Source organism: Culicoides brevitarsis, chromosome 1, assembly GCF_036172545.1.
Source record: "Culicoides brevitarsis isolate CSIRO-B50_1 chromosome 1, AGI_CSIRO_Cbre_v1, whole genome shotgun sequence".
Taxonomy (NCBI): domain Eukaryota; kingdom Metazoa; phylum Arthropoda; class Insecta; order Diptera; family Ceratopogonidae; genus Culicoides; species Culicoides brevitarsis.
This window is the reverse complement of record NC_087085.1, coordinates 28,309,381-28,332,570: the sequence shown is the minus strand read 5'-3', so window position 1 is coordinate 28,332,570 and position 23,190 is coordinate 28,309,381. Positions and strand designations below refer to the sequence as shown.

General features: G+C 24.8%; 2 protein-coding genes across 2 annotated transcripts in view; one reads left to right on the top strand and one right to left on the bottom strand.

Annotated features, from left to right (window-relative positions):
* The window catches only part of LOC134830727 (amyloid beta A4 precursor protein-binding family B member 1-interacting protein), a 161,517-nt gene that overhangs the window by 100,582 nt on the left and 37,745 nt on the right, over window positions 1–23,190 (bottom strand). Inside the window, exon 3 of the mRNA XM_063844298.1 lies at window positions 21,628–21,857. The gene's annotated coding sequence lies outside the window, so the exon portion shown is untranslated. The remainder of the gene's footprint in view (window positions 1–21,627; window positions 21,858–23,190) is intronic.
* LOC134837574 (progestin and adipoQ receptor family member 3-like) lies at window positions 17,265–18,680 on the top strand. The gene is made up of 5 exons (XM_063852957.1): window positions 17,265–17,351; window positions 17,411–17,695; window positions 17,751–17,939; window positions 18,003–18,174; window positions 18,601–18,680. The coding sequence occupies exons 2-5, from the start codon at window positions 17,471–17,473 to the stop codon at window positions 18,678–18,680; spliced, it is 666 nt and encodes a 221-aa protein (XP_063709027.1). The 5' UTR covers window positions 17,265–17,351; window positions 17,411–17,470.

Sequence of the window (23,190 nt, the reverse complement as noted above, 5' to 3'; positions counted from 1 at the left end):
AGTATATAAAACTATTTTTGATCCATAACTCTTCCTATAATATCATAAAATTTTTAAATCTAATCTAATTTTAATCAAAAAGGATTAAAAGCTTAGAAAATTTCAATTTATGAAATTATTTTTTGAAACGAAATTTCATAGCATGATGAAAAGAATATCAGTTTATTCTATACACTAAGATTTTTTAAAAATGAGAAAAGCCACAGCCCCTACTTAAACGAAATTTATTTACGTCCCTGGAATAACTCAAAGTGACAATGTGTGCGTTCTTGCTGATACGTGAATAAATTAAGAAAGCTATGCTTTAATTAAGATAATTTGAATGCATTTCTCGTAAAAATGTCGAAGAAATCTTATCTCCTCACTTTTAATTACATTTAGCAATGTTCTTGTACGAATTCTACAAAACGAAAAAGACGAACAAATAAGAGCATTAGACATAAGAGGCAAAATAATTGCAGGAGAAACTACAAGTTCTTCAAAAGTTTTGTAATTAAACACCGAGAAGAGTGCCAACGAAAAAAAGTATTCGCAAAACTTTTATTTTTTTTCTCAAGTATTTTGCATTTTACGCGACTTCGAACTGATTATGGAAACAATTTTCTCATTTATTTACGCGCGTCTCGACAATGCTCTGCAACAATGGATTTCTTAGACCAAATAAATTTTTTTCTCCCTCAATGCACGTGTCACTGCTAATGAATGGAGTAAATACCTCGGAAATTAAATTAATATCCTTCGAATATCATGCACAAGTGCATTCTCCTTTCTCTCTCATTTTCGAGACGAACATTCTAAATTAACTTTGTTATTCAGTAATATTAATATCCTCGTCTGTGCTGCCTTAACGTTGATAGCCTTACGTAATGCCTCTGTGGCTAAAGCTGTAGCTAACCAAACCACTTATTTCTATTAAATTTCAAAACCAACGCATTGCATCCAGCATTAAGGAAATTCTTCTATTCATTTCATGATCATGACTAACTCTCACAGCAAGAAATGGGAGAAAAAATAAGGAAACGAAGGAAAAATAATATTATGTGGTTTGTGCATTCGTTCATTTATCCTCTCGTTCGTGTGCATTCATTCAATGAGAACGACAGAGAGAAACGAGAAGAAGCAATATTATTACAGATTTTATTATATTAGACGTAACAGCATCAGTTTTTCTTCCCTGTGTTTTTATTATTTTTATCTTGTGATATTACTACGACCATCATTTCAATATTGTTGAATATAAAAAAAAATCGTAAGATTCCAGAAATGCATTTTCCATTCCACTAACATACTTTTTTTTACCACATTTTGAGGAATTTACGAAAATTTACTTGAGAATTTTTTCTGGGTCTGTCGGTCAAATTCATTAAGAAAAAAAAATATATGAATTCTAAAAAATCTAATTTCTAATTTAATTTAATTAAAATTAATTTAATAAAAAAATAATTTAAAAATTCTAGAAATTTTTGATTTTTAGTATTTTTTTGAATTAAAATTTTGAAATAATGAAAAAAAAAAAAAAAATAACTAAAAAAAAATTTTTATTTGAAAAGAAATAAAATATTTGAAAAATTAAAGTAACAAAAATGCACTAAAGCCAATTTCACTCAAAACTAAGCCTTTCATTTTCTTGTTTTTGCTCGCTGCCATAATTTCACCACTGAACTGTATAAAAAAGTAATAAACGAAGAAAAAAAATGTTTTTTCTACAACATTTTTTCTGCTTATTTTTCTACAGGAGGCAATGTTTTTTCACCGAAGGAAAGGGTAAAACGGAGCAACTTTTTTTTTATTCAGAATCTTATTAAATTTCTCATTATTTCTCCGAGAAAAAAAGTTGCAAACTGCAATCATTGCACGTTCGACGACGAAATATGCTGGTGGTGAAAAGCAAAGATCAAACATCATAAAAAGTGAGGATTTATTTTGATATGAATGGATTGAATGGAACACAAACAAGTACTTCAATTGGATCAATGCAATTCCATTTTTCAAAGTCTTTTGATGTTGTGTCCATGAAATGAGAAAAAAAACAGGAAAAGAAAAAAATGAGAAAATTTTTCTGATCGATTTTTATTTATTTTCTTGTTGTTTGTTTGTAACTTCTTGAACTTTTATCAATTTTATTTTCAAGATATTTTTCTAGTTTTTTTTTTTTCAAGGAAGAAAATTGATTGGACCTACCTTGAAAAATGATAGAATTGTAAATAAAAAGGAGCATGAAAAATTGTTGAGTATCCTTCACCTTCGTCTCCTTTGCCATGAAAAAATCTTACGAAAGTTCAAGTGTATTAATAAATTCCGATAAAAACAATAAAGAAAAATTTATCGAGCTAATGAAATCAGATCCTTCGGTCGTCATCATCATCATAAAAGAGGACTAAACCGAAGGACAAAGACAAAACAAAATCTCATCTCATCACCAAATGTCAACCAAGAAATGAATAAACGATGAGAAAATTTTCCTTTTTTCTTTTCTCAAACTCTTGTTTTGTTCAAGGAAATGGAAAAAAGTCGACATCATCATTGAACATTAGTTTTACCCAAAAAAATTGCCTAGATTTCCTCTCACAAGCATAATTTATGCCATTAGCTAGTCACGTTGAACTGCCTTGAACGCCATGAAAATCGACATCCTACTCAACGTTGCGCAATAAACGAATAATGTCGAACATGATGATCAAACAAATTGATGTAATTTCTTATGTAGATTCGGGGAACCGTACTAAAACATGCCAAAATTACTTTTAAAAAGTGTAAAATAAAAGTCAATGATGCAAGGAACATCAATTTGTCAAGGTTACTCGTGATTTTTATTCTTTTCTCGTGTTTCGATGGCAATTGGCGATTGGTTCGTGAGCGATTAAAAAAAGCCTTGCAATAAAAAAAGTTTACGTTTCGTCCGGCAATTTGAGAATTTTCTATTATTTGCTGTTTTTATGGTGAATTTTGGCATATTTTGCGTTAAAAGTAACATAACTCTTTATTAACTCCACTCAACTGTCCAATTTTACCTTTTTTTCGACATATTTTTTCCTGTTTTCCTCCCTCCTCGTGTTTATAATCACATTTATTTGCACTCACATGACACACACACAAATGTATGTCGGGAATGTAATTTATCCGCCTCAAATTAAGGGAAGAGAGACACTACCAGTAAATGTGCTCCCCTCATGATCTTCCTCCTCCTCGGAGTTGGACGCAAAAATTGTTGTAATAATAATAAAGTAATGTGAAAGCCGTACAAAAAAAAATGTTTTTACAGAAAAAGAAGACTCTGAAGAAAAAACTCATCACATAAATATTTTAGACCAGACAAACTTTTATTTATATGATTTTCCGAACGCATTGGAGTTCTTTTCCCCCCTTTTTTGACGTTCGTTCGAGAAAACTTCCAATTTTAATATGTTTACCCCTTGATATTTATACGCATCCACTTGTGATATTTATTGTTCTTTGCGAAAAAGATGATACTTTGAAGTTTTCATTTTTTTTTTCGTTGTGAGAAATGACACTGGCAGTTTAAGTCGAATATCAGACGAATATTATTTCATATTTTTTTGAGAAAAAATTGACTAAAGCGCATTTATTTCTAAATTATTAAAATTTTCTTAAACTTTTTCTAAAAATTTTTATTATTTGTTAATTATTTATTTTGTTAATTAATTTTATTTTTAATTTTTTTTTAACCTAAAAATGTTTTTAAATGATTTCTTTTATTTAATTTTATTAAATAGAAAAAAATTATAAAAAAATATTTGTAAGTCAAAATATATATTTTAACAACAATTAAATTATATTTTAATTAATTATTTTAAAATATTAAGCAATTTATTTAATTAAATATTATTTAAGGATTTTTGCGACTCTAATTTTTCTTTATTTTTAAACCTATTTAAAATTTTATAATTTTTGAATGTTTTTTAATTGATTTTTTCAAGTCCAAAATTTTTTCATAATTGTAAATATAATGAAGTGCGAAGTATTTAAAATTTTTAACGAATTTTTTGTACCTAATTTAAAAAAAAATTGATATTTTTTCTTGAAATAATTTTTTACTAATGTTCAGGAATTTTTTTATTTTTTAAGAAGTTTTAAAAAAAAATAATTTTAAATTTCTATAATTCTAAGAATTTTGTTAAATTTAAAACTTTTTGTTGTTTATTTAATAATTTTTCATTTTCTGCGATTTTTATTTTTTTATAAATTAATATTTTAAAAATAAAAAAACAATTTTTAAAATTTAACTTTAATTTAACTTTTTAACTGTTAACTTTTATTTAATTTAACTATTAAAAATTTAAATTTAAAATTTAATTTAATTTTTTTAATCATTTTCTTGAAACAAATTTTCATTAATACTTCTAAATTAAATTTTTTGAATATTTTTTTTTTATTTTTTAATAATTTTCCTTTATAACAATTAAATTAAAATTTCTATGAAATAATTTTAAAAATTAAAGTTTTTCATGATTTTTATTTAATTTTTTTTCTTCTGTATATTTTTTTATACAGACAGACATTTTTATTTCAAAAAGCATTTAGATATATTAAATTCATCAGCTTACAGTAAAGCCCAAGCAACCAAGAGACAAAAAGCAAAGCAAATTATATTCGGAAAGTTGTTCATTTCATCTCCAGCTGTGAGATTTTTCTTTGTCTGTAGTCTTATTTTGTGCATCGTGAAGAGTAAGCCACTTACATCAATTGAATAAATATTATTGTGTCTGAATGCTTTGCAAAATGGCAAGGCACACAAAAAGTTTTGTGATGTGCTAAAGATTGTTTGTAATCAAATACAGACAGCTCCAAGGCAAGCAAATGAAAAACTTTTTTCCTTCTTTTCAATTCAGAGTTTCGGATTTAATTTATTGCACAGTTGTCTCGATATATTTTCTCCGGTATTATTGGCACGTCTTTCACGGACAAAGACTTGTTTCCATGGAAAAATTTTTTTTTCTTGGCGTTAAAGAAAATTTTTTCAAAACTCCACACGAGACAAAGTTATGATTATTAGTCAAAGTTTATTTGAACATTCAAAGTACGAATTCAGACAAGTTATTGGCAATAAATAAATCTTTATCGTCTGCTTTTACTTTCGTTCCGTTCCCGTATCTCGTCGTCTCATGCGAGTTTATGACCCAGAATTGTTCGTTTTATTTTTTAATAAGAACTTTTTCATTGAAATTTTATCGGAATTTTCCCGACGCACATTAGCAATAACAAACCGATTGATTTCATTTATTTCATTATTTTGCTCAGTGAATACCAGTCGTATCCATGACTCACTCCCTCGATTCCATCGAAAAAAAAGTATATATAATAAAAACATTTATTTGAACAATGAATGAATTTGTTGTTGGATTCCCCCCTTTTATTGTGCCGCACACACTTTTCTTTTGATATTTACTTTTGGCAAACCCGCTCCAACAAAGAAATGAACAATACTCCTTTTTACACATTTTTTCCTCCGTATCTCCGTATAGATAAGTGCTTGTTTTTGTGTCTCTTCATCTTTTTCATTTACTTTTTATTACCGCACTGCGAGGTAGATTTTCGTATCAAGACTGCCATGCTTTTGTTATTTTTTCGTGCAATCAACACAATACAAAAGGAGAACAAACAAAAAGTACGACATGTGTGTAAGGAGTTGTCGTCGTGTGAGTGCGTGGAGTTCAGTTGTAAAGGAGGCAATTAGGGGCAAAAGAGCACTTTACACTTTGATTTTTTTCCGTCGATTGATGTTAATGTAAATAAGGGTCGTATGTCAATTTTTTCTCGTTAAACTCTTGCACTTGTAACCTTTTTACGACAGGATTTTCATTATTTTTGGAATTTTTTTTCTCAATTTCCTCAATTTTTTCAAATTGTTTCTTTATTTGACCTAGATTTTTTTACTTTTTAGATTTTTTCACAATTTAGGACATTTTTTCATTTTTTGATGGTAGGATTAATATTTTTTATTTCAAAAATTTTATATTTTAAATATAAATATAAATTTTAGGTAAAATTTTTATATTTTTTTTTTGTCATACTTTAGTCAAAATATTAGATTTTTAAATTATTTAATTTATGAAATAAAATATTAATATTAAAAAAAATAAATCTTGTAATAAATTGTAAATATTTTGCAAAAACTTTATTTATTTTTCCTCCAAAAAATCTTTTGAAAATTTTTTTAAAATTTAATAAAATTTAAATTAAAAATTTTTTAAATTAATTTAATTTTTGATTATTTAAATTATTATAAAAATTATTTACCTTACAAAAATATTTAAAAAAAACTTAAATTTAATTTCTATCTTCATTTGTTTTTTTTTAATTATTAGTTTATTTTTTCTTGATTTATTTATTCATTTATTATTATAAAATTAAATTAATTAATTAATTAAATTTAATTAAATTACTATTAAATTTTATTAATATAAAAATAAATAAATTTTTGTTATAAAAAAGTGTCAGAATAATTTTTAAAAAATTTGTAAATAAAATAATTGAATCATTTAAAATTTTTTTTAAAAATTATATTAATTTTATAGAATTTTTTTAAATAAAAAAAAGTTTAAATAAAATAATTTATAGTATACAAAAAATAATATAAAATAATTATCATAAAAAATTGTAATTTTTATAAATATTATTAAAAAAAAATATTTTTAAATTCTTTATAAATTTTCTTTAATTTTCTCAATGTTGTTATTTTTTTTAATTAATTTCTTTTTTTCTAACTGGATAAAATATTTCATAGACTTTCCCGTTTCTCATAATTTTTCAGGATTTTCATGAAAAAAATAGAAAAACTCAAATAAAACTCCAAAAATCCCCCCTCGCATGTTTTGCCTAATTTCTACACGCATAACGAAATAAAATCCAACGATTACTCGAAACGTGACAAACAAGACATTACAAGTTCTCTTCACGTTTCTCGCTGTAAACACCTTCTTCCTCTTCTTACTCCGTTAACGCAATCAAAAAAAGTGCAAATCCAACAAAAAAAAAACTTTTATTTGACACCCAAACACCGTCATTTCGTAAGAAAAATCAATATACGAGAAAACGTACTTGAACGAAGCAATCTCGCAGGCATGAAAGTGACTAATCTTATGCAACCCACAATCACACCAACTTGATTTGGCAAACATTATTATAATGTTACGTGTACTTGCAAAAATAGACCCCCACACTTTGATCCGCATTTCATGAATCAGTTTTTTATTTACATTTTTTCTTAGAACAACATTTGAAATTTTACGTTCATTCATAAAATTTGTGCCGCACACACGTCCCATAACAATTTTTTTTTCTTCAGAAACGAGAAACGAGACTTGCTCAAATCAATATGTTCGTTTTTTTTACGACGCGACGTTCATTCATGGATTTCATGGTTATGTCTACTTTTGCGAGAAAAAAAATTTATTTATTTTTTTTATTGCGATTATTATTGGCGGTAACATGAGTTTCGGCAGTTTTACGATTTGTGTTGTGACTACGTCGAAAAAAAAATAAAAATTCACACGTCCAAAAATTAATTAAATCTCAACAGACGATTTATTGTTTTTTCATCGGCTCCTGGAAAAAGACTCTGGCCATGTCAATGAACCGCTAAATTTTCGATGTTTTTTTAATAAATTTTAATTTTTTAATAAAGATCTCAACGAATATAAATATTTAAAAAACAATAAAAATAACAAATTTTTCACATGAGCAAACTAAAAATAAACCAGTGATAAATTTGAAATTGGAAGAAAATTAACGAAACTTCTTGGAAATGCAGTTAATAATAAATCCAACAGACGTTCGTTTTTTTTTTCGTTAGAAAAAGTGAATAAACATGTAAAAGTTCGAAGGCGTTGAAATAATTATTAATGGGAATGTTGAAAAATGTTTTTAAAAATTAAATATTTTTGTATTTTTTAAACAAATAAACACCTTCAACACTTTTTGTGTGCGAAGAAAGTTGTTAATTTTTCGGAATTGACGTAAATAAATGACAGTCAAAGGGCAGCACGACAAAAATGGAGTGAATGGGCTGTAAATGTAATATTATGAGGTGACAAATTTTTATTTGATTTATTTTTTATTTTATTTTATTTTAAATATTTTATTTAATTTAATTTTTTATTTTATTTTATAAAAGTTTGTTTTATAAAAAATTAAATTTAATTTAAAATAAAATATTTTTTTAAATTTAAATACTTTTTTTAATATTTTGTTTTAAATTTAATTTATTTTTTTTATTTTATTTTATAAAATTAAATTGTTTATTTAATTGTAAATTTAAATTTTTTAATTTTTTTAATTTTAAATTTTATTTTATAAAAAAATAAAAATAAATAAAATACCTAAATTTAAAATAAAATATATAAAAAAAAAATTTAAAAAAATTTTTTAAATTTAAAAAAATATTTTATTTTAAATTAAATTTAATTTAAAATGAAAAAACTAAATTTAAAATAAAATAAAAAATTAATTTAATTATTTTTTTATTTTATTTTATTTTTTTATTTATTTTTATTATTATTTTTTTTTGTGAAAATCTCAAATTAAGTTACGATCTTGGGAAAAATTTTATTTTTTCTTTAATAATTTATTTGAAAATTTTCATTAAAAAATACTTTAAAAATTAATTAAACGAAAAGTGCGATAAATTTCCCACAATTTATAGCCTATTTTAATTTTTTAAATTGTTTAAATTGCTCTTTTGTTCATTTTCTGCTCTTTTTTTTTTGTCTCTTCTCCTCGTGCAACTTTTCCAAATTTATTTTAGTCATTAGACAAATTTTTCTCTACGCATGTGAATAAATGTTAAGCTAAGAATTTGTTTAAATTTCGGTTCAAATATAAATATGTAATAAATATAAAAATTTATTTTTAAACACAAACCGCATTCGTTTTAGGAGTAAATAAGCAGAACAAGTTGTAACTAAATAAAAACACTCACAACTGTTGGAAGAGGTACAAAAATAGGTCACATTTGTACGTTTTTTCTCCAAGTTTTGTTACAAACGCACCGGAACAATGAACGAATATCATTTACATACCTTTGAAACAAATTAAGACACGTTAAAGAGGAAGTGGTGAAAAAACAACGCGGGAAATATTAAAACCACAATGGACCACTTTTGAGTTTCTTTCCCCTCGAAAAATTATTTTTTTCTTACGGAAAAACTTACGGAAATTTTAATTTCCACTGTTAATGTTTACAATTTTTGTTTTTCATCAACGCTCAATTGGTTTCGAGAATTTAACGGAATTTTGTCAGAATTTTTTGTTTACGCGGTACGAGTTAGATGTACGAACAAACAACGTTATTTTGCACGTTTATAGCCTAGATTGAAGTGACTGTGTGTGTGGAAATACATTTCCGGCGAATATTTTAATATAGTATAATGTTTGACGCGAAGTGAATTAAATTAAAACAGCCCGCGCTCATGTTGTTTCGCTACGGTTGTACTTTTAGTAGTAATGATAATAATAATAAATGAAGTTTATTAGCATATCGTTCACTGTGTCGCTAATGTTCGAACAAATGGCGGAAAAATGTTCATTAAAAAGGTATTGTTTTCGAAATATCGGAACATGAAAACAAATTTTTTTTTGCTAATGACAAAATTTTTCACATTGAATTGTACTTTTCAGTTGCTTTAAGAATTTTTAATATTTTTTAATTAAAATCGAAGAAATTTCAGTTAAAAAAATTAAATATTTTTTTATAAATTTTCTTCTTAAATTTTTTTAATACAGAAGATTCTGACGAATCGAAAAAAATTTAAAAACTGATTTTTAATCGTTTTGCGTTTTTGATCTTAAAAAGGATACTGAATTTTAAAATTTTTACAAATTTAATTTTTTCTTTTAGATACAATTATATATTTGTATTTTAAAATTATTTATTAAAAAAACATGATTAAATAACATATAAAACCAATCTCAATCTTAATTTATACTAAATTGAATTTTTAAATGAAAAATTCTTGAATTTTAAAAAAATTTTCTAATTTTTTTTAACTCATGAAGAATTTGCGAACGCATTCTATGAATTTGCAAAATTTATCATATTTTTCATTATCAAAAATTTTTTAATTAAAATTCATACCAAAATGTGTTATTTTTACTCAAAAACTGAGCCAATTGCATTTAAAGCTGTAAGTACCATAAGTTTTCTTAAATGCTTCTAATTTGCAATCCTTACCTAAAAATAGACAAAAAAAAAAGAAAAATTAGTAAATACCTATTTAATTTTTTTTATTAAATTTAAAAAAAATAATAAAAAATTCTTAAAAATAATAAAATTAAAAATGTTAACAAAATCAGAATTTATTTCAATGTTTATCATTATTTTTATTTTTAAAAAATTATTAAATTCCTCACGTGATTTATCGTCAAAAGTCAACAAACATTGTAAAACGATTTTTTAACCGTAATTTTTTTTTCTTTATGATATCATTCATTCATGAATATTTCATGATAAACTCTCATGAAAAGTCAACCTTGTTAGACATCAAATAAAATAATGAGACTTGATAATAAATTCATAAATTTATGTTCAAGAAATGAGCTGAAAAATCTTTTTACAAGTGAATGTGAATTTTATATTATTAACAAGTAGTTTGCAATCAAAATATGCTCATAGTACATTGGTGACATAAATATCAGTTTATTTACATATAATATCGCCATTTACCATATTTGTAATATTTTTGCATGTTTTGTCATTTATGTTAATTAAAAATGTGATTAAAATCGCATAAAACGAAATAAATTGAGTTAATGGAAGGTGATATATTTTAGTTGGCTCAGTGATATATTAATATAAATAATTGACACGATGCAAAAAAAAAATTTTTGCAGTAATTAACTAACTCAGAACAGGCGCCTTTCGATGATTTTTCATGCAAATTAGCATCAATGCGATAAAAATTTATTACTCACTTTTTCCATTCATATTTTAATGAATTAATTACGTAACTCGGATACAAATTAGAGATTCGACGCGGTGCACAATAATAATAAAAATAATTATTGCAATAAAAATAAATTCCAAACAATTTTACTATTATTATGTTACTCGATTACTTGTTACTTCGTTATGTAGTCGGATCATTATTAACACGCGGACCATTCAAAGTCCACGAATAAAAAAAAATGAAAATCGCTTGTTTTGCCATATTCCTTAATAAACGTAATTAATTTTAACGAAACAGGTTGGCGGCAACGCACACGCAAAAAAAAAACATTTTGTTGTGATTACAATTCTTTCAATTCTCGCGATTTAATCTGACACAAGAATCGGTGTTGCACAAATTACGAGCGACATTAAGAGTTTATGAGTTTATTTAAATGCAATTAAATGAGATTTGAATGGACAAAATGAGTTAATTATGTCGCTGCTGTGACTGGATCGTGGGTTATTTAAAAATTCAGGCTTGGTGTGAAAATTCATGTAACGACGCGGGGTTATGTAAGAGTAAAATGGCTTAATAAGGAACTTTGTCGAAAAAAACGTGTTGTTATAAAAAAAAGGTCAGGAAAGGGTTAGTATCTCAAGTTTTTTTCTTGTGAAAGAGCGCGGAAAAAGTTGAGCTAATTTTATGAGTGTTTTTAATAATTGCATTTTATTGCGATCGTAGAATCTCTAATTTGTGATTTACGAATTAATTGAAATTTTTAGCGAAGATTGATGATTAAATAATATTTTCGTAAAAAAAAATTCAATTTTAATAAAAAATTACGTAACTCGGATGAAATTTATGAGATAAAATTAAAGGCGCGGTTATTTTTTTAATAATTAATAAAATTTATAATTATTGCAATAAAAATTAAATATCCAAACAATTTTACTATTATTATGTTACTCGATTACTTGTTAAAAAATGTAGTCGGATCATTATTAACACGCGGACCATTCAAAGTCCAAAATGACAAAAAAAAAATAAAAAGGTTTTGCCATATTCCTTAATAAACGTAATAATTTTAACGAAACAGGTTGGCGGCAACGCACACGCAAAAAAAACATTTTGTTGTGATTACAATTCTTTCAATTCTCGCGATTTAATCTGACACAAGAATCGGTGTTGCACAAATTACGAGCGACATTAAGAGTTTATGAGTTTATTTAAATGCAATTAAATGAGATTTGAATGGACAAAATGAGTTAATTATGTCGCTGCTGTGCCTGGATCGTGAGTTATTTAAAAATTCAGGCTTGGTGTGAAAATTCATGTAACGGCGCGGGGTTATGTAAGAGTAAAATGGCTTAATAAGGAACTTTGTCGAAAAAAACGTGTTGTTGCACATAAAAAAAAGGTCAGGAAAGGGTCAGTATCTCAAGGTTGGTTTTTTTCTTGTGAAAGAGCGCGGAATGAGTGAAGTTGAGCTTATCTTTATGAGTGTTTTTAATAGTTTTATTGCATTTTATAATTGCGATGTGACTGGATGTGACGTGAAAGATGATTAATTTTGAATTAGTTATATTTTCGTAAAAAAAAATTAAAATATAATTTAAATTTGTCCATGCAAAGTTATGAAGATTTGAATTTTTTTATTTTTAAAATTATTATTTATTTATTTTTTTAATTAAAAATATTTTTTTTTTAAAATTCTAAAACAATTTCTTAATATTTTAAATTATATTCAATGAATTACTCAAGAACGATAATTTATTAAAACTGCTAAAAAAAAACATAAACATTTCAATATTGAAAAAATATACCTAATTTAGAATATGTATTTTAAAATTTAAAAAATATAAAATAAAAATTATTTTATTTATTTATTTTTATTTATTAATTTTTTTTATTTTAATTTATTATTATTAATACTATATTATTTATTTTTTTTTGCGGTTTAATTTTTAAAGTACACAAAAGTTTAACCTTACCCCAATACACATTTTTAATTTTCGGCCCAGTATATATTTTGAAAATTTTAAATATTAGTTCGTAATTTAAAAAAAAAACTTTAATCCCTAAAAACTTTAACCTTGCAACTTAGTCAATTCCCATATTCTCATGAAACGTCAATTAATTTTTTTGCATTCCTTCACAATGATCATCTTATCAATCCATTAGACATTTTCATGCAAATAGAAAGGTACATTCTCCTCTTCCACGAATGAACGAGCAAACAAACAACGAAACGTCATAACTGATAGTAATGAATAATTTATTGCACAAAAGTGAAGTGTAATGCATTCAAATAACGCATGCAGCTCCGAGTAAGTGTGCTGTCACCACTCAATACCGTCCGCCTGTTCCAACGATGATGATAATATTTTACACAAAATTATTACAAATAACGAGTACGAACGAAACGAACGCAGATACAAAATAATAATAAATAAATAAATTGTCTTGAATTTGTAAATATGCATAAAAAACAGCGATTTGCAAAATTTGCATTTATCGGGGGCAATACTACTGCGACAATTTCGTTATTTATGATTGCCCCAATTCTCCCGTTCACTCGTTCAAGTACGGCGGAATCACAAGCCAAAGGCGATATTTGTAATTTTTTTTTTTGGCTCTTATCTTCCGGAATTTATTGCTTCTCATGTCTGGAACACTTTTTTTGTGTCACTTCATGTTCATCGTGTTTTACGATTGTCATAAAATGGTGTAGTAAATGTTCTGTCGTGTCTCCTTTTTTATTCTTCAGCAATTTTGTCTAGATTCTTTTGTCAATCGCGCAAGGGGTGAATAAAAGTACACTCATAGGAACACTGAAAAATATCTTTATGAGACTACTTAAGACTTACGAAACTATAAAAATGAGCATTTTATGCATCCGTCACTCATGTCACTTCCCACTCTGCATTCGCGACAACTTTGACGGTGCAAGAGTTTTGTTTATGCGAATAAAAATTTAAAAGAAAATGTTTTAAAAATATTTTTAAAGTTTGATTTATTATAAAAAGTCCTAAAAAGTAAAAAATAAATGAAAATTTTTCAACTTTGGCAAGAGAAAAATTTTTTTGCATTTTTATTTTTGACCCCAATTTTGAATTTTGGACCCCAAGCAAATTTTTTACTTTTGACCCAAAGCAAATTTTAACTTTTGACCCAATGCAAATTTTTACTTTTGACCCAATGCAAATTTTTTACTTTTGACCCAATGCAAATTTTAATTTCTAACCCAATGCAAATTTTTTACTTTTGACCCATTGCAAATTTTAACTTTTGACCCAAACTAAATTTTGATTTTTGACCTAATGCAAATTTTTTACTCCTGACCCATTGCAAATTTTAATTTTTGACCCAATGCAAATTTTTTACTTTTGACCCAAAGCAAATTTTAATTTTTGACCCAAAGCAAATTTTTTACTTTTGACCCAAAGCAAATTTTTATTTTTGACCCAATGCAAATTTTAGCTTTTGACCCAATGCAAATTTTAATTTTTGACCCAAAGCAAATTTTAACTTTTGACCCAATGCAAATTTTTTACTTTTGACCCAAAGCAAATTTTTTACTTTTGACCCAAAGCAAATTTTTTACTCTTGACCCAAAGCAAATTTTTTACTCTTGACCCAATGCAAATTTTGAATTTTTGACCCAAAGCAAATTTTTTACCCAATGCAAATTTTTTACTTTTGACCCAAAGCAAATTTTTTTACTTTTGACCCAAAGCAAATTTTAATTTTTTGACCCAACTTAAAGTTTTTTTTTGACCCAGAGAAAATTCTGACTTTTGACCCAATACACAATTTTGAAAATTCGAGAAACAATGTCTAAAAGCGTGACAACTTCAATAAAAAGTCACATAAAAAGTAAAATATTGAGTTCTTAACATGGATTGAGCTCATTATGTACTCACAGCAGCAATCATTAATATTTTTAGTATTATTCATCCGTCTCGCGTCACGTAGACGACAGTTGACGCCACGCAATTATAAATCACATTTTAATGCAGTTGCTAATTGTTTTCTTGTTTTGCATTCAATTTATACTTTTTATTTCAGACTTCATAATCTCTCGCATTCTCTGGAAGTTGACGCATTGTGAATCAAACACAGGCGCGTCAAATGCCGCAAAAAAGGAGGTCACGAGCTGACAATCATTGTGGTTTATTTTTACTTTCAATTGTCGTCAACCTATTGACCTCCATTCCCGTTTGTCGTTATTATTTTGCGAAAATTGCACTTTTCAATCGGTGCAAAAAGATCCCATAAACCACAATAGAATAGTTTCATTTTATTTGAATTAAATGAACGAACAATGTTGCAATTTTCAATCATTGCGACTCGAGTTATTGATTGATTCTTTTGTTCGAAAATCGCAAAAAGTCAGTAAATTGTGGAGTTAATGCACGTTAAAATTGGTCATTAAGTGCAGCATGGGAGCCACTCATGTCAATGTACTTTTCAAAAAATAATTTCGACATGCGATAAATTAAAATGAAATAAAATCGCCGACAGTGCACGTCAGTAATATGGCAGAATGTCAATGGAGCTCACGATCCATCAATAATAAGCCACAATTCATCTTTTTCCGTCTGAATGAAATGTAATTTATTTTGTAAGTCTTTGTCATAAAATAACAAACAATATGATGGCACTTCACTGTGTGTTTGAGTAAGAACATCAGTTACATTTGAGCAACATATTTTGATACAAGTTGATGTTATTTTACAAATGAGTTTGATTGCAAAATGTATTGTTTTACTCAAATTTCCATTAAAATTGAATTTATATCAGTTGACATCTTTTTGTAGGAACACGATTGGAAATTGAGAAGTAGCAATTTTGTTTGAAATAAATTACTGAGAATTAAGAGGCAAAAATTTTTTAAATAATTCTCACTACTGGATTTTAAAAAGAATGAGATTTAAAAAATTTAAATTTAATTAATTAAAAAATATAAATTAAAATATTTTTTATTTTTTTGCAGAAAAAAATAATTTATTTAATTTAAAAAAAATAATTAATTTTGATTGAGAATTTTTTAAAAACTGATTTAAGTGTTCAATTAAAGAAAAATTAAAAGTTTAAAAAATTTTAATTTAAAAAAAAATATTTAAATAATTGCCTAAAAAATTATTTTGCTGAATAAAATAAAAAAAATTAAGTTTTGAAAATTTAAAATTTAAGAGCTTTAAAAAAAATATTTTTTAAATTAAATTAAAATAATTTTTATTTTAAAACCTTTCAAAAAAATCAATTTGATTTTTATTTAAAAAAATAAATAATTTAAACGAAAAATAAGAAAAAAATAAAATTACCTGATAATTTTTGATTTTGAAAATTTGAAAGTTATAAAAAAAAATTTTTAAAGAAATTTTTTAATTTTTAAATAAATTATTTTTAAATAAGTATTTTAAAAATTTAATTTGCTTTTTTTTAAACTAAATAAAATAAAAAAAATGAGTAAAAAACAAAAAAATCATTTAACATCGAATAAAAATATTTTTTAAATTTCGTTTAAAAAAAACCTTAAATACAATTTTTTTATTCACTATAAAATTTAAAAAAAAAAATAATTTAAATTTCCTAAATAAAAATTCTGATATATTTTTTAAAAAATAATTGCCAACTAATCAACTAAAACTAATTACGATTTATAAAATAAATTATTAATTTCCGCCAATAAATAAAAATAAACCATTTTTTGCATAAAATATAGTCTCTGTTACTTAATACTAAATTCAAGCGCATTTACACATATTTTTATAGAACCAATTTTTTTTAATTAAAAATTCTACAAAATAGTTCGAAATTTTATGTTTGCTCCTTTTTTTAAATTTATACATGAAATCATATTAATTTTACAAATATTGATACATTTAATACTAATAGGCAATAAATAAGCTTGACACAGTTACTTTCTATTTCAATTCAATTTCTTCATTAAAATTGCGTAGAAGACATACGATTTTGTGCAATAATATGCAATAAGTATTACAAAAGGTAATTTTTATAATAAAATCTATTCAAGAATTTTTTATAAAATATTATTGTATTGGTTAAAGCAATTTCTATTTGTGATATAGGTAGATATAAAGTTTAGTTTATATTTTGCGGTTATTCAAGTAACACTTTGTGATTCATATTAAAAAAATAAATTTATTAAAAAATGATATAAATATTTTTTTTATCAATATGAAACTTATTGATATTTTTAATAATTTAGAAATTTTAAAAAATATAAAAATTTTAGAAATATTTAAAAATAAAAATTATAATGATAAAAATAAAAAGAAATCACAAGTGAAAGAAGAAATTTCATCTAAAACTCAACTTTGTACCTATGAAAATGCGCCAAATCACTTAAAATTCAATCCTTTCATAAGAAAAGGTTATCGAGAAGAACTTTCAATTAAATTATGTCTCGAAAGTATTTTTTGGTGGACAAATGAAACAGTGAAAAATCTCATAATTTTACCTTAAAAACAATTTTTGACTTAATTTTTATCAAACAGATCAATATCTGGAGCCATCTTTTCGGATGCATATATTTCGCAGTGCTCAGTTACGTGGACATGACATATCTCAGTGCTCATGCTGATTTAACGGACATAATTATAATTGGGTGTCTTTTGACATCATTTGAGCTTTGTCTCGTTTGTTCAACTGTTTATCACACGTTTTGCTGTCGATCGTCCAAAATTTACGATTGCTTGCTGACATTTGATTTGCTTGGAATTGGCATTGCATTATTTTGTATCTTTGCAAGTGGAATTTATTATGCATTTTATACTCAAACGGTAATTTTTTAATCTTACGTGAGTTAAACTATTAATTCTAGAATTTTTTTTGTAGGAAACACGCAACTTTTACTTGACCTCAGTTGCAGTTATCTTTATGATTGCGATGATTTTACAAATTCCAAAGTTAGGTGTTCCCAATAATGTCAAAATGTTGTCGTTACTTTTATGGGCAGTTTATGGAGTTGTTCCTTCGTGTCATTGGTTCTTTAAAATGGGAGGTTTTTCAAATAAAATGGTTGAAGTAAGGCAAATTTTTGAAAATTAACATAAAATTTTTAATTTAAAAAAAAAATATTTTTTTTAGATTTTTATTCCAAGAATAATAGGAGCTTATGCAATAGCTGGATTTGCGTTTCTTTTTTACGCATCTCGAATTCCTGAACGATGGTTTGCTGGAAAAGTAGATTTTTTAGGACATTCTCATAATTTGTGGCATATTCTGGTATTGGTTGCACTAAATTATTGGCATAATACTGGTAATAATTTTTTTAATTTTTTAATTAATTAATTTATTAATTATTATTTTTTTTTTTGTTAAATTTAATTAAATTTTATTTTAAAAAAAATAATTTTTATTTTAAAAAAAAATAATTTTTATTTAAAAAAAAAAAATTATTTTTAAATTTATTTTTAATTTTTTATTTAATTTAATTTATTGTATAATTTTTTTTTATTTTTTAATTTATTTTTAAAAATTTTTTTTCGGTTTTTTTTATGAAATTTTTATTTTAAATTTTATTTTAGATTTTTTTTTATTAAATATATTTTTTTGTTGATTAATTATTTTGTAACTTAATTTTTTTATTAAATTTAATATTTAATTAAATATTTTTTTTTTTAAATTATTTTATTTTTTTAATTATTTTTTTTTATTTAATTTTTCATTAAATTTAATTTTTTAGGAATAATGCTTGCAGTTTTTATGATGGATAACGGATGTATTGATGACAGAGAAAAATGTTATTTAATTCAAAATATTTAAAAAACTTAAAAAAATATTTACCTTCAAAAAAATTACTAAATTTAAAATAAAATTCAAGTTAAAGTTCCAAAAGAAGAAAAATTCTATGACACAAATTATTTTTTAACTTCAATTTCCGAGCTCAAAAGTCCTTCAAAATTAATTTGAAAGATGACAAGAAAAATATTTGCATGAAAAGTACTCAAAATTCCAAATGCAAATCATGAACCACGGTCGTAAGTATAAAAAATCACGAAAAAAACATAAAATTGAATTATTACCGTTCTTGTCTTGTACTTTCCTTCCACATTCCCCTTTCAATAAAAAATTTATATCAAAAAAAAATATTTTAATATTATTCTTAAACTAAAGTCAACAAGCGCCAAATTTCGTCTTCTACAATCAAATTGTATTTACATAACTTCCCCGCAAACTCCTTCAAAGCCGCGCATCGCTCAAGGCGGAAGAAATGATTAAAACTAACTGTTTATTGCGTTTAATGGCGACCGGCTGCTTGCTTGCACACGATGACGACTTGTCTTGCAAATTATTATATTGCCTGTCAGTCATTGCCATAAATTTTCTTGCATTATCATTTTATTTATAAATAAATACTTTGCTATTGGCACAATTTTGAAATTAAATTGAGTGATTATCATTTGCAAAGTCATTTCCAAAAGCACTCTGGGGAATCATTGTGTGAACTCGTGAACTTTTCGAGAGTCTCTTAACACACTTTTCCGAGATATCGACCTGATTTTGCCGATAGAAAAGAATAGAAAGTGCATCTATCAGCAGACAGAAGAAGCAGGAAAAGAAAGGCACGAAATTGATACAAAAACGTTGTCGGACAAAGGGAATAATGGAGTAAACCGCAAAACAACAATTTGAATTAAAACAAAAGGAAATGTGATCGCAATCATTGAATTTCTTTATTATTATTGCTGTATCTGTTAGTTTTGATCTGTTTATCTCACTTCGCATAGACAGCAAAAAAACAACAGAAAAAGTTAAAATCGGAAACAATTGAGTTACAAAATTAGAAATGCATCTTCGTTCGTTTTTTAGGGTCGAATACCAGTTACCAGCTCTAAGAATTTTGAATAAAAATTTCAATTTGATTCAAAAAACTGATCAGATTCCGCCTTAAAAAGTCAAATTTTAAGAGTTTTATTAAAACTGCATTTGGAGTATTTTTTAATCAAATTTTTTCAGCAACTCTTAAGCATTTGGCAACTGGTACTTGACCCTAATGCAATAAAACAATGAAAAATATAAAACTTTATTTATTTAGACTTGTCGAAGAAAACAAACAAATAACTTTTGCCAGAGGAGGATCTCTCTCGTTCGCTTCGGTCTCATAAATAGGTCACTTCCTCTTTTATTTTCTTCTTCTGCTATGTTTGTTTATATGTTTTGCTGCTTTGTTTATGTCTGGATGTCTTGTGCACAACAAAATAGATCTACAATAGATAAATTCGTATGCACCTGACACGACAACGCACGCAGCAGCAGCAATGAATGATTTATTTATGTATTCAAACAAGAAAAAATATAAAGTTGTTGTTTTTTTTTCTTCTAAAATAAATTTGAGGGGACGGAACTACAAACAAGAAAATTTCCAAGTGAAAATCCAATAAAAATGATTTTTTCTGTGATACGGTACTTTTAACAGATTTACATTACAAGATCTTGCGTTGCTAGACATCCACGGAGAAAAAAGTGAGTAATAATCTATCTAGCAATGTTACAGTATTTACAAAAGTATCATAAATTATTCATAAAAAGTACATTAATCTTTCGTTTTTGAACTCCATTTTTTTCGTTGTTGTTTGTCTTTTTCTGCGTTTTTGTTTGTCGTTCACTCTGTTATTATTATTATCATTATTGGTGAAATATGTGAAAAAATTATTCGTAGGAAAAAGTTGTCTAAAGGGATTCTTTAGAATAAGAATTGAATCTTCTTTTTTTTTTGAATAATTTGCATTTTTTTATTAACATAATTTTCAATCAAATTCAATTTTTAAGGAGCGATAATTTTTTTTTTTTTAACTTAAAATAAATTATTTTTTTTATTTATTTAATATTAATTTTAAAAATTATTTTAACATTATTTAATCATTTTTTTTCTTATTAAATTTTTTGAGCAACAAAAAATAAATATTTTAATTAAATATATTTTTTTTAAATTAGGAAAAATAAAAATAATAGAATTTATTAATTTATACTAAAATTATTTTGTTTTTGAAAACGAATAAAATTTAAATATTTATTTATTTAATGTAAAATATTATTTTTAATATTAAATTAAATAAATTCATTTTTATTTTAATTTTAAAGTGAGAAAAAAATATAAAAAGTTATATTTTGCCTTATTTTTCCAATAATATAAAATAATTAAATTATTTTTAAAAATTTTTAGATTTTTTTTTTATTTAAATTATTTTAGAGAAAAAATATTTTTTTTAAATAATACTTTAATAAAACTTAGATAAAGTTAAATTTTAAAATTTAAATTTTTTCTCTAAAATAATTAAAATAAAAAAAAATCTAAATTTTTGAAAATAATTTAATTATTTTTTAATATTGGAAAAATAAGATAAAATATAAGTTTTAAAATTTTTTTCTCACTTTAAAATTAAAAAAAAAAATCATGAACGTAAACTTTTTTCAATTCGCAGAAACAAAACTAAAATAGTGTGGGCGACTCAACTTATCTCCTTCTTCTTCTCCAGTAAATCACAAAAGAAAAGAAGAGAACAATACAATTACTTCAATATTATTAATAACAACAATAATATTGAAAGAGAAATAAAACAAGATCATTTCCAAGAAAAAATTGCATCTCGTTGCTTCGAATCCACAGAAACGCAAAAGAACAATATTTAATTGAATTAAAATTCAATTCACTACAACAACAAACTAAATAAAAGACGACGTTGTGATATTTAAACAAATTTACACTTACCTTGTAAGCAATCTGTATCACGACAAACGATGCAGCCAGGCAATGAATGCGCTGATGAGACAATCAATTTAATTTAATTTTAATATAAATAAATAATAATTTTTTCTCTGTTCTTTTAATATTGTTTGAAATTGTCCATTTCTGTGTTTAACGTTTATTAATATTTTATTTTTATTATCTTTTGCACACCATCAGCAGCGATGCCTTCGACGATGACTTCATGGCACATTCTGAAAAGAAAGAAAGAGAAAAAAATGTTTAAAAAATGTGTTTGCACATCAAATTAATTACTACAACGAGCAAAGTCTTTGTTGTTTGTTTCCACGTCATGCAATCACTCGTAAGCCATAATTATAAGTAACCAGCGTGAAATGCCAGCGAAATGCACGCGTGATGAGAAAAAAAAAGAGTCGAACATATAAAGCGCCAGTCAATTAATTAAGTGCTACTGGAATTATTTAATGTTGTTTAGTGCATTAATGTGTAATGTAATGTCGGGAATTTATTTTATCTGCAAGGGCAGACACGCAAATTTGTACTTCGATTTAAAAAATTTGTTGGGGATTATGAAAATGTTGACTGGGATTCAATTTTTTTCATTTCATTTTTAGAATTTTAAAGTTCAAAAAATTTTTAAATTAAATTTTCTAATTTTCATACAAAATATTTCCAAAATTTTAATTATTATTATTTTTTTTTTTTTTGAAAAAATTTGATGATATTTAAAACAAAATTAAAAAATTTTCTGTGAAAAAAATAAATAATTAAAATTCTTAAAAATTACAATTTTTACCCTAATGCACATTTTCAATTTTTTTCCAAACTGATTTTTTATTTTTGTAAATTTTATAATAAGATTTTTTCTCAATTTTTGCCTTTTTTTAAACATTTAAACTTTTTATAAACAAAATTTGCCCAATGAACATTCAAAAGTTGGACCTAAGACATATTTTCAAATTTTCGTCCTTATAAACATTTTAAACTTTTTGCCCAATTTGCATTCTTAAATTTTTCCCAAGTCACATTAACAATTTTTAGCCTTAATAGACATTTAAAAGTGTCTACCCAGTCTGCATTCTAAATTTTAGCCCAGTACACATTTAGAGTTTTCAAACCAGCTTTTATATATTCTAAATATATTTTTTATATTTGAAATTTTATTTATTTTGAAGTAAAAAATAATTTTTTAAAAATATTTTTCTAACAAATAAAAAAAAATTAAATACAAAAAAAAATTAATAAAAAACTTTAATTTTAAAAAGAAAATAAATTAAAAAAAAAAACAAAGAAAATCGTGAAAATTTTACTTTTTAAATTAAAAATTTTTATAAATAAAAAAATTCTTTAAATAAAAATTTTAATCACAAAATTACGCCTTTGGACCCTCACATTAAATGCAACAAAAAACCATGTTACTGGCATAAAAAAGTGCAGCATGCGACCAACGAACAATCCAATCAGATAATGATGATGAAAAATGTTATCGGCCAAAGATATATTGATGCTCATTTGTATTTACGTTGCTACTGAATTCGCATTCCGCGACATAAACTACGAGACGAT